Here is a 16,323-nt window from a genome sequence, read left to right on the forward strand (position 1 = left end):
GTCCCGCCCTCTGAAAATCGTGTTTGTTGTGTATAGCCAAAGCAAGTAATAAAAGAAACAAGCATTTGCAATGCAATAGGTCTCGCATTTGTTAAAGTTAGAGCTGTTGGCATTGAAAATGTCTATGCTTTTTACTTTAGCTTTTTTATTTGCATCAATAAATAGACTCCTCGCACGCAAAGGCACCCACAAATAATCGACCTATATGCAATAATATAGAGCAGATAACTGTCAACAAAAATACTATGTTGGGCTACAATAGGAATTTGCCAACAGACAGCTAAAAGGCATTGTAATTGGCAATGCATTTTATTTATGTGTTGTTTAAAACCAGATAAATACAAGGCATTGTAATTTACAATGCCAATAGCTTAAACTCTCGCAATTGTGTATGGCGCCTGTGCTATAAATTGTTTTTAAAAAAGTGTTAAGAATTGATTGGTCTGAGATTGGTGATGTATACACATGTGTTCGTCATTTCACAGGCACACTTATACAACATCACGTTGTGATGGCCATTTTATTTAAATGTTTTTGCCATTGTTAATTAGGACCAGTAACAACAACAAAAAATGTTATGGCCAGAATGTATTAAAAGCTTTAAACATGTTGATGCTCTTTGTAGTTAGTTCACATAATTCCCCTCCCATTCCATCGCCTCCCTTAACCCTTGAGCAATTCATTCACACATCACTTCACACACAATCTACAAAGCATTCACTCTGAAGCACAGCATGTGTTTCTGTGCTGTGGTGCATGGAAACAACGCATTGCTAATGATGGGTGCTGAAAGAGGCATAACAGCGGGCGGAGGAGGGGGACGTGGTAGAGGGGGGGCTTCCCACGCTGGAAGGATGGAAACAGGATGTGACGTGGACTGGCAGTGATAACTAATCAAGAACGTGACACAGTGAGAAATGAGGGGATAACAAACTGTGTTCATGTGGATAAGGCAGAAGAGGCGAATATAGTACATTAATGAGCACAACGCAAAACGGATTCTGTGGTTGCCAGACTTGGCCAGACTGAAGGTGGCGACAGAAGTGACTCCGCCTGAGGCACATATTATGAGCTGTGCCTACACATCTACGGCGTATAGCATCATTAAAAAAGGTGTAACATAAACTGTTTCTGTTGTAAAGTGCTCTTAAGCACTCCGGCCAGACGTTTACTGTAAAAAACAAAACGGCACACAAAAAAATCTACCCAGACTGCTGCAGAGTTCACTAACATTAAGCTCTCCATTTTTGCTGCACAAATACAAAATATTCCCGGCATGAGTGTTACACTTTAGATCTACACGCACCCCATCCCCCAAGTCCAGGCGTGACCTCCCTTTTAATGTTTGGGACTCCTTGCAGAGCACATACCAAATGCCTTCCATGTCAGTCTGCCACCTAGATGAGGGGGGAGGGGCTGTATCCTGGCAATGAGGAAATCAGTCACGAATAAACTGGAAAAACAGGTTCTATCCAGCCTCTTGTCCTGCTTTAATCATGGGCCACAATGACTGCGGCACTTTTTCAAGCCAGGCTTACCGCGCACTAGCTTAACAGGAAAGTTACTGACACATTAAAATAAAATGCCTTCCATGCTGCAATATGCGTGCAAAGGACACGAAAAGCATTGTAAGAAGGGTGAAATACGGCCTACCTGACGTCGCTCTGGAGCCTGCAGTGGAGCCCGTCGGCCTGGAGCGCGCCTCGGAAGAGACGCCGGAGGGCGGGAGCGTGACGCCGTGAGCGTGCATGTTGGCGTTCACGGACCTGAGTCGGCTCGTGCCCAGGTCTGTAGCGGCTCGTGCACAGCACTCACTCCCTTGGGGCCTAGCAAGGCGGCTATAAGTCTCGTTGGCGGCAGCGCTTCGCGCTGCAACGCCAGCAAGACCTAAAAATGACGAGGCTTCTAGTGAGGCGGTCTGCCGTGGAGCGGGGAGGAAGCGTCGTACTGCAGATTTGGTTTGTTTACGTGACATAGGATATCTGTTGTTTCCCAAATAATGTGCTTGGTACGGTGCCCCTGGCTACTTTTTACGGCTCACTGGGGACACGCATATTGTGAACCACTGAGAAGCTGCTAATTAAAATTAAACTAAAAAAGCTATTTTGGAGGGGTGCTGGGGGCGGACAAGCAATGTTGTAGGAGGGGTCGGCATGCTTAAAGCAAAAGTAACTAATAAAAACAAGCATTTGCAATGCAATAGTTCTTGCATTTTCAAGAGTTAGAGCTATTGGAGATGGTAATGATCGTCATTTGCTCATGTGTTTTTGTTTAGAGTGGATGTATGTGACTTGGAGTGGAATTATGTGGGTTGGGTTGGTTTGGAATTGGTTGTTGTGAAATTGAATGGGGTGGAATTGTGTGTTGTGCAGTGTATTTGTGAGGTGGAATTTTGTGGCATGGTGAATGGATGGGGTGAGAGCTGCACAGAATAGATAAGAAGCAAGATAGAGAGGGGTAGGTAGTTTGTGCAGGAAATGGTGAATGAACTCTAGATAGAGGGGGTACTCAGGTTGTGCACTTCGACTTTATCTGAAAGAACGTATTGAAATCTTTAAAACAATAGCAGTTGTTCCAAGTATGGACACCTAGTTCTGTGGGGCTCGAGGGCCATAAATATTTTTAGCTGTTTTTAGGAGGGCACTCAGCACCAGCTGTATGTGTATTCTCACTTCACACAAGTGCTGCAGTAAGGAACCTGAAAGCGCACCAAAGCTTTGCATTGGAACATAGGCACTACTTGTGATAGCAAGTACAATCCATAGGGGATCTCATTGTGATACAGTATGGTTTTAGCAGCTCTCATAACACTGCATAATGTAACAGAAATAGATCCCATGATATTATATTAAAAACAACACTGTATGACGTATTTGACACGTTTAGACCGAAGAAATGAGTCTCGCTCTCGATGGTCCAGGTTACACCCGCTCATGTTTATGGTACCAAAATAACTCAAGAGTGAAAGTGGTCGAGAAGCAACCGTTTCAGGGATGGTGATAGCGGCTGCTAATTCACATAGTGTCATGCTATACGCTAGCCGGGGGTTGAGTTGGACGTTTGCACAGCCCCCTGGATCTGTCCCTACTGCCAGAAAGAGCTCGAACCCCGTGCTTGGTACTCAAACTTCCCCGCCTCCCCTGCTAGAGCATGGTGCCTGGCTCCCAGGTATCGCCATGATGAGGCCAACTTAAGCAGGGGCGACTCAGTGGGCGGGCAGGCCTGAAGAACAACAGTGGCCCCCCAGGCGGACCTTATCCGTGGATTTAAGGAAGAGGGGCTGTGCGGGCTTGGGCGGTACTGGAGCGCCTGAACCTCCCAAAACTGCCCATGGGCTGGGCCCTCCCAGTCCTGTGCCTGCCCCAGGTCTTTCGTGCCCCGCAGAGGCCGCACAACCCTCGCCGCCTACCTGTATTTACCGCTCGCTGCGGCCGCTCTCCTCCAGCGAGCATAGCCCCAGATCTACAGAGACGCCCTGCCGGACAGAACTGACGCAGCGGAGCTGGCGCATGCAGGTGGATTGTAAACAGCAGAGCTCGCCCTCAGCAGTGCTCTGTTGTTGAGGCGAGAGCAGGGGTAGGGGAGGATACACCCAAGCAGCACGATCTCAAATAAATCATGTTCTAAACTACTGTGTTACAACACCTCATATTTAATGAATCAATCCAGATAAGGCATTAAGCACAATTGATATGAACAAAATAATGTTCACAACATCTTAAATTCCTTTTGTAGCATATTCAGGTCACAAGTCCTAAGGAAAATAGTGAGGTAACTATTTATCATATGCAATTTGCAAATGACAACATACGAAGTAGCGTCACAAAAAACAATACTATGCTCTTTATAATAATAGCAGCGAAAGTGAAAGCATTTGTAACCTGACCCAAAACAGATGGCAGGCTGCGCGCGCTGCAGATTTTAGAGCTGGAGAACAGGGTTCGAACCTTGGTGTGGGCTGCATTATTTAATTATTAAAAAATTAACAACGATCTCGAAGTGGGGGGGGGAGAGACAAATTAAAAAAATAATACACTTGGAGGGGGGGACAGATGCAATTTTAAAAAACGCGGTTGCGATGGACAAATGTACCATCTGAAACCAACAAACGGTGTGAGGAGGTGGCTCAACAAATAGCGCTGCTGACTTTGGTGCAGGAAAGCAGGGATTAAACCTTGGTGTTGGCTGCATCATTTAAGTGTGATTTACATAAATAATTAAACAGGGTCCGGTAAGTGCAGGAAGCTGCCAGATGTGGAAATCTGAGCAGCAAAGAAAAAAAGTAGTCCCTAAATAATAAGATAGCAGCCCGCAGCGTAAGTTAACTGTAGTTGGTCGATGCTGCTTCCTCCAGAAACCGAAGAAAAAGGAAGTGATGTATCGGATCACAAGCCAACAATGAGCAAGATGAGAACAGCCATGCCAGATTCCTCCAATGGCAAGCAACAAAACAAAGACAAATGCAATAGGTGGTGTTTCAGTAGTAATACTGATTACTTGATGCCTCGTAGAGACAGCACATGCGCTGCCTATGCGAGACCTAAAAATAATCAGTGGAAGCATAAAACGAGGCTCCCAGTGTTGAGCATGAAGGGAGCATCTTTAAAAGATAAAGCTTGGTGTCCACGATCAGGTGCCATGCTGAGCCAATACAAACTCTTGGACTCTGGTTTGCTGAAGCAGAGAGTTTGTTGTGCCTGTAACAGCAGCTAGGAGAAAGTGATTAAGAAAATAGTGCTCACAAGCAGTAAATAAAACCTACTGAGTAACAACACATGTAACATGAGCAGAACTCATGGGAAGTTACAACAGGAGATAAGGAGGTACTAAGGAGGGACTACTAAGCCTATTAACAAAACAAAAGCCACCATTTCCAAAGAACAGTAACAGAAGCCAATTGAAAAGTTGGGCGGAGCTTTAAGTCCATACCTGAATACGTTACCTAGGTAAGACCAAAAAAAAGGCATGGGAGCGACCATACAAAATTAGCACTTTCCTATAACCCCTAAGGAAAGCATTGGTAGCCCACAAGCCATGGTGTTACTTATTAAAAAGAAAAGTATGTTCTTGTGTGCTCAACATGCCCTGACTGAAAACTCGAAATTTCCCTTTTCATGGTAGCGAGGATGGTCATTCCATTGGCTAATATGGAGTTGCATTAGCCATCACACTAAGTGCTAACTTCCATTAGGGACTTTCAAACATAGTACCCCAAGGTACCAAATTAAGTTCTGCATTCAACTTGTCCCGATTTAGGATACGTTTTAATAGGAAGGTGACATTAGAAAATCACCACTTTGTTTCCCAACCCCATGGTAAGCTTTCTTGTCTATCTTCAGCAGTTGGCATACAAGACAACATGCTGCCTCCCTGCTAGGTAGTGTAAAGCTCTCCCAGGAAAAGGGAACATAGAGAGCTTTTGGTAGGAGGAGGTGTGACCTCCTCCAGAGGGATTACTACAGGGTGGTGGACACAGGTGACCCAGCTTAAAATAGGCTACTGCCTCAGTGAAGCAAATGGCGATCACACATCAACAGGTCCACTCCTTTGTGTAGGCAGACAGGCTGGCATCTGCTCCAGAATAGCAAAACCTGTTGCAGAACCAGTTTTCCAGGAGGAGTGGCTCATTATCTTGATTACACCCTAGGGTGGTGCCCACGGCTCCTCACAGGGGAAGAAGGCTTACGCCACCTTAGATTTGGGTTGAAAAGTGTATTCTGGGATTGTTTGGTGGCCAAACCCTCAGGAACTGAGGTAAAAGGAGAAAGGTTGCCGCATCGATACTGTGGCCCCATTTCCTAGTTAGTCCTCCCCTCCCACAAACACGAAGATGGTAATAAAATGGCACCCCAGACATTTAATCCTCAGATCACTACTAGACTGGAAAGATGACAGAACGAGCATTAAAAAAGCAATAGGTCTTGCATTTCTTTGTTAGAGGTATTGGCATAGCTCAACAGCTACTGGACAGAAATTACCACTTTGCAGGGGGTGTCGCATGCAGCCGGAGAAAATGGCCTCAGCCTAGGGAAGCTCTGTGCTTCAAAACCGGGCCCAATTAATCCGCACACTCCAAATGTCATGGTAAGTATTCAATCTGCCCCGAGCCATGCGGGGAAAGCAGGCGGAGGATATCTGTTAGCGCCTGGATTTCCTCCTGTGAAAATCCGAGCGACCCTCTAGCTGGGACATCGAGAGACGACTGGTGGCCTCTTGCGACCTGAAAGCCGGGACCTCCGGTGGTGACGACGGCCGGTGAGCGGGACCGGGAGGCCGGCGTGGAGAGGTGCGGTGGTGGCGCTAGACGTGGCGTGGACTCCTCCCCCCTCCGGATCCCATCCCGGCCCTGCAACGACTGCAAAACTAAGCCGGAGATAGAACACCAACATAGTCTGCCGGCGTCTCTGCAGATGGGCGAGAAACGCGGTCCGGGAACTTGGGGCCGCGACGGCGATGTGAGAGCTGTCCCGGCCGCCATATTGCGCGACTGCAGGCTGGATCGCCTAACGCGAGGCTACCATCAGCAGTGGCCGACAGGACCTGCGGGGAGCGGATGATGGAATTATACCCCCGGTGCACGATGATAACACAACAGAACCTCTCCTGAGTGAGTACTGCGGGCCGGGCAAGGTCAGGGGAGGACCGCTACGATACTCCGGGCCCCCGCACCAAGGGAAATTGCTGGAGCAACGACCTGGCGAGCTCGGCTGCAACAACCCCCCGACCCAGGGGGGCTAAATAACACTCCCAGACACCACTGCAGCCCCAAAGTCACAACTCTGAGATTGGAAGGACCACGGACGGCCGGTGCCATCCACCGGAGTGAGCCCACGGGCGATAAGAGAAAGGCGGTGCCACACCTCGGAGGGCAGACACACGGACGCAGAAGATCCTCTTCTCCCGAATGTGAATAATTGCAATTGGAGTCTCGGACATATATTCATACAAGGGCTACCCCTCACTACACCGTGCGGTGGGTGCGATTCGGGGCCCTGGATATTAATTTGAGTCCTGGGCTCGCGGAGGTGCGGGTCGGACAATAGACTACGCGCTGAAAGGAGTGGCGGCCGGGCCCCTTCCACCTGGTTGACTGATAGGTCCTGGCCTTCATAACATATAACAGCGTCGCGACGCTCCGACCCATAGGAAATACTGCACGCTAGCCTTGCCTTCTACGACTCATTTCTTCCAAACAGCACAATGAGCAACAGAGCAGGGCGAGGGACTACCCAGGGAAAGCTGTACAAATTTGCTTTCGCAAAGTCGCAGGGCGATGCCCCTGATAAAGAGGCTCCATCGACAACGGGTGTGACGGGTGGCACATCGCAGGAAGTTACCCTACAAGACATTATGACCACCCTTAACAAAGTAGACTCTAGGATCGGGACTCTAGCAATTGACCTGGCGCTGATCCGAGCGGACTTTAACAAGATGTCCACCAAAGTGTCCCAAGTTGAAACAACGACGGCCGCCCTGACCTCCGATACCACCACTCTCAAACAACAGGTGAGACGGCTGGAGGAAGACAACAAGCTTCTGATGGCCGCCTCGAGGATCAGGAGGGGCGGTCGAGACGGAATAACATCCGCCTTATTGGCGTCCCGGAATCGACGGGGGGCCAGGCCCTCTATCTCTTTGTAGAGGATCTAGTGACTACCCATTTACAGCCGAAAGGATTGTCAAATTTCTTCTCGGTGGAACGCGCTCACCGGGTCCCAGGCGGCAGACCTAGGCCGTGGGCTCCTCCGTGTCCGATCCTGGCACGCATATTGAACTTCAGAGATTGGGATGCAATCCTGCAGGCGGCACGACAGGCCCCTCCAATCCACATTGACAACGCTGCAATCACGATCTTTCCAGATTACACGGCGGCGGTCACAAAGCAGCGCTGGGGGTTCTTCGAGGTGAAAAAGGCGCTCCGCGAACGAGAACTGAAGTACTCCATGTTGCATCCAGCTAAATTGAGAGTGGATCAGGAGGGTAAGACATAGTTCTTCTCCACGCCTGAAGAGGCACAGGAGTGGCTGGATGGATGACGCAAAGCAGGGAGGTCGGGCCGCGGTAGCCGTCGAGACCCTGCCAGGACGAACAACAGGGTGCAATGGAGCAGGAGTGAGTAATCCCTTCCTGGCGATGTCGGATGAACCGGCCTTGACTACAGTGGTGGCCAGGACAAGCTGCCGGACTCTCGCCCCTTGAGAACAGTATCCGATATGGTGTGGGATCTTAGATAATGGTGAGACGGAACACTGTTGGAGGACCTATATTTGCTTCACAGGTACTTTGTGTGTTGGGTGACGAAACTGACCCGCTGTGAGGATAATGGATAATACATGACTTCTCCTCATTAATATTTATTATAGACCATATTGGAGGGTGTTAGATTGATAACGTTTATATTGCATAGGCCCGAGGTGAAGCAGGGGCACATTTCTCTTCCCCCACACGTTGAAGTATTGGGATGGGTATTAAGCGCTCTGCTATGTTGGGGAGGCGGGTAGTTCTGAAACCGTCAAACAGGGAGGCAGGGAGGGGGGTGGGTAGGGCAAAGTGGGTTTCGAGTATTGTTTTTGATGTATTCTTCTTGTGTTCAGGACAAGGTGTATTGAGGTATGGGCAGATTGTTGCTTTACGGACATGCGACATGTGGATCTCAAAGTGTCTCCTCTGACGCTGATTACATGGAATGTACATGGTTTGGGGATAAAATTAAAAGAGGACTGGTGCTGCAGTACTTGCGGCGTAAGGCACCAGTGGTGGCACTGTTACAAGAAACTCACCAAAGAAATTACCACTTTGCAGGTGCCGAACAGAGCATTGCTCCGCAAAACGGCCTTAAAGCCTAAAACTATGTTGATAGTCTACAAAATAAAAAGGCAGATCAGGATGACCAAGAGGAACTGCGACATATTGGGATGACCAATGCAAGCAAACAGTAAGTGAAATCCCCTGGGCGTGACCCAAGCATGCAAAGGCAGGTGAATATGACCCAATGCACCAATGAAAACCCCCTAGTTTTAAATGGCTCAACAATGAACAAATGGCAATTCATGGGCATGCCGAAAGCCGATAGAGGAGATAACAGGTCTTGCAGACAGCACATGCGCGCTGCCCAGGCTCGACCTAAAAATGACTGCCCTGCAGCTTCTTGGACCCAGCAAAGAGTGGCTGCACCAAAAACTGGACCGCATTTGCTGCCCACGGGGACCAGCAAGAGAATTGTTTGCTGTTCCCATTCATTGAAAAGAGCTTTACTTTTGAGAGGACGAAAGAAGTGACTCAAAGGGATAGTTTACTAGCTGCATGTTAAGCTTTAGAACCACCAACATCTAAGGAACCCTGCAATCCTCGAGATGCCAAGTGCCCTGGAATGCCTGACTCTCACTGTTAGCTGACAAAGTCCTGACTTTTCCCAAGTGTCCCCAAACCTGTGGGACCCGTAGCCGAGGGCGAAGTGGACTCTGGTCCTCCAAATATAAAGATTTACTTACCTGGAAGGAACTTCTTAGAACACTGTAAATGAGACCAGTTGACCAGTGGCGACTAGACCTTCATTGGACTTCCCTGCTGCTTCGTTCGAGATGGAGTCCTGAGGCCTGAGGCCTGATGCTTGTAGATACCAGGGTGGCACCAGGAATACTCACAGAAACCTGCATTCAGATCACTTTTTGGCTGGAGCAAGGTACAGGATAAAAGTTCAGAAAAGACTCTTAGACTGCTGGACCTTACAGATAACTGTCTCCCTGGGTCGCCAACCATTGTGGCTCATCCAGTGAAGAGAAGCAGCCGTAATAGCTGGTTGACTATAAACTGTTAAACTGCTTACAACCATTTTTTGCATGTCTTAACAGTGAGCTGTAGTAATTTACTTGCTTTTTGAAAATTTATATCTTCTATTTCCCTCAGTTTTTTGTTTGTTTGTTGGTGTCTATTTTATAGTTAAAAATACTCTTTTTTCATAAATTGGTGTTGGATTTTTATTGTGTTGTGTTTCTTACTTGCTGTCTGTTTTAGTACTTCTAAATGCTTTACACATGTGTTTTTGATTAAGCCTGACTGCTCTGCCACAGCTACCCAGGACTGAGCTAAGCTAGTTTATTAAAGAAACATAATTGGGACTGATAAAGGTTGTGACGGTAATACATGGTGAGGTCTCACAACCACGCCACATAATAATCCACTTTCATACACATATTTCCAGGTCTGATATATAGAATGAATCAATTAAAGAACAGGTAGTGGATTTGGGTATGTGTTGACCGTGAACAGTATGCCTCACATATTAATTTGCAGAAAGGTACATATAATGTACACGTTGGGTTTTAATTGTTACCTCTGTGGGAAATTTACAGCCTTACTGCAGCAGCCAGGATATGTCATTTATTAGTTTGTATGATCTCCTGGCTGTTGACATCAATTTAAGGACCTCCTTTTTCTGTGGCCTTATGTTATGGTATGCAGATTTTCAACCCACACTGTCACCCGGGAGGGTATCCTGGCGCTGAGCAGGTGAAAGTCTAGACCAATCTAGGGCCTAGTGGGATTACTCGGAAAGCCAGGTCTTTAGCTTCTTGCAGAATTGGAGAAGTGAGGAGGAGACTCTTATGTGTAGTAGCAGGTTGTTCTATACTAAAGGAGCGACGTAGTAGAAGACTAGACCACTGGATATGGTTTTCCGTATGCTTAGGATGTGTGCAAGTGCGAGTCCAGAGGAGCAGAGGTGTCTGGAAGGTTTGTGAAAGCAGATGTGATTGTTTAGGTATGCTGGATCAGCGGCATGTGGTGCCTTGAAAGTGGAAGTGAGGAGTTTGAACTGTGCTCGTTTGTGTAGGGGAAGCCAGTGGAGCTCCTTCAGGTATGGCGCGGGCTAAGTGTGGCGTGGTAGGTGGAAAGTGATTCTGGCTGCCGAGTTCTGAATGGTCTGCAGCCTTCTGTTGTGTTTTTTGTTGATGCCTGCATAGAGGGCGTTTCTGTAGTTCAGCTTGCTTGTGACTAGGGCGTGTGTGACAATTTTTCAGGTGTTAATTGGGAGACATTTGAGAATCTTCAGGGTATGGAAACATGAGGCGTTGACTTTACAGTCATGCTAAGTTTGTTGTTGATGACCATCCTGAGGTGCTTGGAATGGGAGGTAGGGGGTGGCTGTATGTATTGGCTCTGTTGGCCACTAGGTGGAGTCCACATTTAAGTGCTCTTCTTTCCAAAGAATGCAATTTTGGTCTTGTTGGTCTTCATCTTCAGACAGTTGGTCTTCATCCAGTGGACGATTTCAGTCATGCAAGCATTGAACTTGATCGGAGTGTCTTGTCCTTGAGGGAGAGAATGAGTTTCGTGTCATCAGCATAGGCAAAAACATTTATGTTGTGCGAGCAGATGATGCTGGCTATAGGGATCATCTATGCCTTGAAGAGGGTCTGGGTCAGGGAGGATCCTTGCAGAACTTTGCAGGTGTCCGAGGTGTACACTGTCAGGCTGACTGACTGGATCCTTCCAGTCAGGAAGGAGCAAATCCATCAGAGTGCGTGTCCTTGGAGGGCAGTGCTGTGGTTGGGGTTTGAAAATAAGACTAAGTGGTGTTGAGGAGTTGGTGGTCACTGAAGTATTCGATGAGGATTCTGTTGATTATTTCTTCTAAGATATTGGCTTGGAATGGTAGCAGGGAGATCTGTCTGTAGTTGGCAGACTTTGAAGGGTCTGCAAACTGTTTCTTCAGCAGTGGTCAGTTGCATGTTTCTAGGCATCTGGAAAGGTTGTTGGAGAGATAGAGGCATCCAGAATTGGTGGGGAGCATGGTGCTGATGCGTGCAGTCCTCTGGAGTAGGCGTGGTGGGGCAAGGTCTAATAGGGCTCCAGGGTGGACAGACTTCACGGTGGCGGAAGTTTCTTCTGGGGTGAGGGTGAGCCATGTGTTTGCTATGGCTCTTTTGATAAGATTTGGGGAGATTTGACGAGGTCTGTGATGTCTGGTTGTGGATTGAATTTGCTGTAAATGGCAGTGATGTTGTTGCTGAAATTTTGAGAGCGGTTGTTGCAGAGGTCCTGTGAGGCCATGATTGAGTTGGAGGCGGCTGCTGGTGAGGTGAAGTCCTTAACAATGGTAAAGATTTCTTTGCTTCTTGTTGTGCTGGCATCAGTGCGGTCAACCAGAGCAGTGCGCTTAGTGGTCCAAATAATTTAGTGATTACGCCTCAGGACAAATTTTAAAGTTCTCCTGGCTGTCTGTATTGTCCAGCATCGTGGATAGGTCCCTTTACTCATTTGGTGAGGCCGAGGCTTTCAAGGGCTTTGATGAGGGCTTTTGGGTTGGGTTAGAATATACATTGTCCCATCTAACATTAATGCCTGCATGAAGTTACATATACTAGATGCCATCCTTCACTCATCTGTGAAGAGTGTTTTCGAACTCTGTGAATGTTTTCTTTCTACTAGTGAATTTGTTTTTTTTATATATATATCAATTACATTTTCTCTGTTTGACACTTAGTCAATAAATCAGAACCAGACCATGGGCTTTATTTTTTTAATTTTAAATATGTTGTTATAATCAATCAAGACATTTATAGAGCGCACTACTCACCCGTAGGGTCTCAAGGCGCTAAATACTACTAGACCTTGTCAAAACACCTTCCGCAGATTTGAAGAGTGGCTTGTCAATATGAGATTTTATCTCACATTTAGTGGAACAGGCAATATGAAGATTATGGATAGCTTGAATGCTGCAAAACGAAACAACACACATTCTGAGGGTCTTTGTTAGAAATCTTGTAATAGTTATGGAACTCCCCCAAATATCAAGGAAGATTGTCAGGTTTAGGAAATCGCCGCTGTATAATGTGCTGCTAGGTTGCAACAAACTATTTGTTCCCCGCAGCACTCAAATATTGACAGCCTAAAGAGTATTTCTCTTTTCTCTCTGTCTGGATTACTGCAGGTCTTCACTCAGACAACATCTGTATATCGTAGTGTGATTCTTCGCCAAGATTAAAAATGTTCTATATAAAATGTTTGCTAATGCTTTCTTTTTTTATTCTTAAAGTGAGCATGTACAGGAAGTTCAGACTGCATTTGTAAAGCCACATTACACCCATTCTCAGGGTGGTAACATCAGCGATGAAAGTGATGGAGATGATGCGGACTATGAAGATGATGATTGGGATTGGGATGGTTTAGGTGGAGATCTTACCAAACGCCTTACGTCTACCAGAAGAAGTAATCCGCAGGTACATGGATAAAAAGGCTATGGATTTCTGTTTGGTAGAAGAGAGTCCAGTATGCAAGTTATGTCATGTTGGGTATGTGAAAATCACATACAACCATGTTTTCTAAACACGTCTTATCATTCGGGTCTGCAATCATTTGACTGCCTATTTAAATTTACTAGGTACCCCGAGATGCCTCATTGTACACTATGTGTACCTTTTAATCCTTGGATAATCAAACATGTTTGAGGATGCTGGTTACTATTTAACATGCTTTCAGTATTTTCTACAGCACATCTTCCATTAAAAACCTGTATGACTGTCGCCTCGCAAACACATTCAAAATAGGAACAGGTTCAAATACAGCTCTGTTTTCAACCTTCTCTTTAATCATTGCAAAAAGCAACAGCAGACACCCTAGTGCAAAAGTAGGAAAAGATGTATGTTAGTTCATGTTTACAATTTTGAGGGGAGATGGCTCCAAGTAGCATTGCATTGCGCACCCTCCACTTAAACATCCCCAGATTTAAACCGGTCTCCAGTAGATTTCTCGTGGTGGTTTGAATTAACCTTAATTTTGGTACAATTTGAATCGTTTGAAAATGATCTGTAATGTTGTGATGATACCCTGATGCATTGAAGGTGTTTTTTTTCTATTTGTCTTTACAGGAGAACAAGCAGTCTCTTTCTAGCAACTCGTCTAAAGTTTACACGCCAACTGACAAGGCTCTGAGAAAATTTGAACATAAAATTAATCTTGGTGAGTTACTATGCTTTCAAGTTTTTCCACTAGTCTCAAACATAAAAAGTTGTGTATAATTTAGAAAAACCAACTTAACATAAAAGCAAAATAATGCAATGTACCTCTTAAATGTAATAAAAATGTTCTCTTCATGAACTTTCAAGAGTCCAGAAAATATGTATTTTATTCTCATCTACTTCTTTTATTTTGAGAACACTGATGTGCTAAAAGTTGATTGTAACTTGAAGTGTTGCCTTTTGGAGAGAGCTATTTTCCTCCATTGACTTTTCTTAATTTTCAATGTAATTATAGTTGCATATTTTAGGGAGCAGCGTCAGTTTCCGCATATACACATTCTCTATATGTTCATGATGGTGAAAAGAAAATAGTGGTTGAAGTAACACTTGACAGTCTTTTAAGGCCAATGAAGAGTGCAAGATAAGATGAAGAGGAGTTTTTCATATCAAATAGTGTGAAAACGTCTACGCTGAGGTAAACTATTAATAAATAATGACAGCATACACATATTTATGGGGTATGTGATAGAGAATGTGGAAATTACCTCAAAGCAAAATCCAATTCAGCTTGAAACTGGCTTCCAACCAGCACAGGAAATGTGTTGATGAGATCTGGTTAGAGGCGAGGGCCAGTCAGTTGTTTTTGGGCTGTATTATATGTCGTCTGATGTTGCAAGGCAGCCTATATTATAGCACTCCAATTGGATAACGCTTTGGGCACTTGACTCTATGGGCGTGGGTGTAGTAAAGCCATGTGAGTAAGGCTCACTGTAGGAGATGGTAGCATCTATAAACTAAGGTACTGCATGACACTGAAAAACACACAATACACTCATTGTTCCGTCATTCCTCAAAACTCCAAGGTAAAGGACTTTTATTAACAGGTAAGTTAGAAACCACTAGATAAGATAGGTATACAGGCAACTAGAAGGCATGTTGTAGTGGTTACTTACTAGGTTTTTAGATAACCGCTGTATGGCAACATTATCCTGTGAGATGGGTTTTGTGAGAACTTTGTCAGTGGGCTGCAGATGCCTGACAAAAATATTTAAAAGTAGCAGAGGCAATAATATGTTAGTTTCAACTAAAATGGTCAGAAATAGTCCACCCAAAAAATAAATGGTTCACCCAATTCAAAAGTAAACAGTCCATTTTAGGTTAGCCTTAGTCTTGGTTTCCAGTTTAAGGCCTAACTAATATCTGGTCATTAATGTCCAACTGGGACACATTTGAACTGACACTGCTTAAAGAAGAACCAAGTGGTCTTGCAGGTCTTCAAAGTATGATATGATGGGGCCAGAGGCAGTACTTGGTGCAATCTTACTCTGATGATCCCTGAGAGACAAAACTGTAAGGGCCTGTATCTCAGGACAAGTTGTTCAGTTTTCCAGTGAATACGCACTGGCTTGATTTAAGGGATCAGCAAGTTCCAACTGCAAACTGGATTTTAGGTCAAGGTTGTACTACATGTTTAAACTAATATTTCTGCCAAGTAGTAACTAGAAATTTTTTAAAGCGGTTCACAGCACAGCCCCACTGGCACAGAAGGATAGGAAAGAACTCCTTTGCGTCCTGTATATTTGCAAGTAGAGGCAGCTGTGTATACTTGGTTGGGTCAGGAATGGTGCAGTGTCTCCACAGCTGTGTGGTGGCTAAGAGTCTCTTCTGGTCCTTGACTACAGGCATGTTTTGTCTTTGAGTTTGGGCCTGCTGAGGAAGCGTGTTGAGGAGCCTGGGTTGCTCAATCTGTTGTGACGGCCCCCACATTGACTTAGCTTGGCCTTTTGAAAGTTTACCTGGGCAATCCAGGGCCAGCGCCTCTCGATAGCTGGCAGCACAGGTCCGCCTTGGGCTAATGCAGCTCTGCACCAGATTATAGAGTCCCCTGAAAGGCCATTCTAGAGAGGCACAAGTGGGAGGCCTGGGCCAACCAATCTGTTGCCGTTAATGAAGTTTAAATTCTTCCTAAAGTTCTGAGGGATGCATCTTCCATCTTTGACCTTGCCTGGATTTCCTGCCATTAGTCACAGTTAAGTGCAATTCAAACTATGGGTAGTGGTGCAATTGCATGTGCCATCTATGCTTGACTGTGTTGTTGAACATCTTTTTGAAAGGTTGAGCATTTTCAAGCAGCTCTCAGATTCTCAAGTCTACTGGAATAAAAGCGTAAAGATGATCAGGTGAAAGATTTTAGGCTGGAAAAGCATCAATTTTCCGTGCCGCGTAGGATGCCACTGAACAACCAAACAGACTAGCCCAAAGGACTTTTGAAGTATTGTAGTATCTGTGTGAAATAAACCAAAGAATCTCTTCTGACTTTCTTAAATTACACCAGTAAATACACGATTAGCGTATTTGTTATAAA

At 45.6% G+C, this 16,323-nt stretch overlaps 1 protein-coding gene across 1 annotated transcript in view; it reads left to right on the top strand.

Moving 5' to 3' along the window:
• The window catches only part of RIOK1 (RIO kinase 1), a 249,371-nt gene that overhangs the window by 27,096 nt on the left and 205,952 nt on the right, over window positions 1-16,323 (top strand). Inside the window, exons 2-3 of the mRNA XM_078688069.1 lie at window positions 13,037-13,220; window positions 13,869-13,959. Of these exons, the coding sequence (XP_078544195.1) occupies window positions 13,037-13,220; window positions 13,869-13,959 (275 nt within the window). The remainder of the gene's footprint in view (window positions 1-13,036; window positions 13,221-13,868; window positions 13,960-16,323) is intronic.

The sequence above is a fragment of the Lissotriton helveticus genome, chromosome 4_1 (genome assembly GCF_964261635.1).
Source record: "Lissotriton helveticus chromosome 4_1, aLisHel1.1, whole genome shotgun sequence".
In the NCBI taxonomy this organism is placed as follows: domain Eukaryota; kingdom Metazoa; phylum Chordata; class Amphibia; order Caudata; family Salamandridae; genus Lissotriton; species Lissotriton helveticus.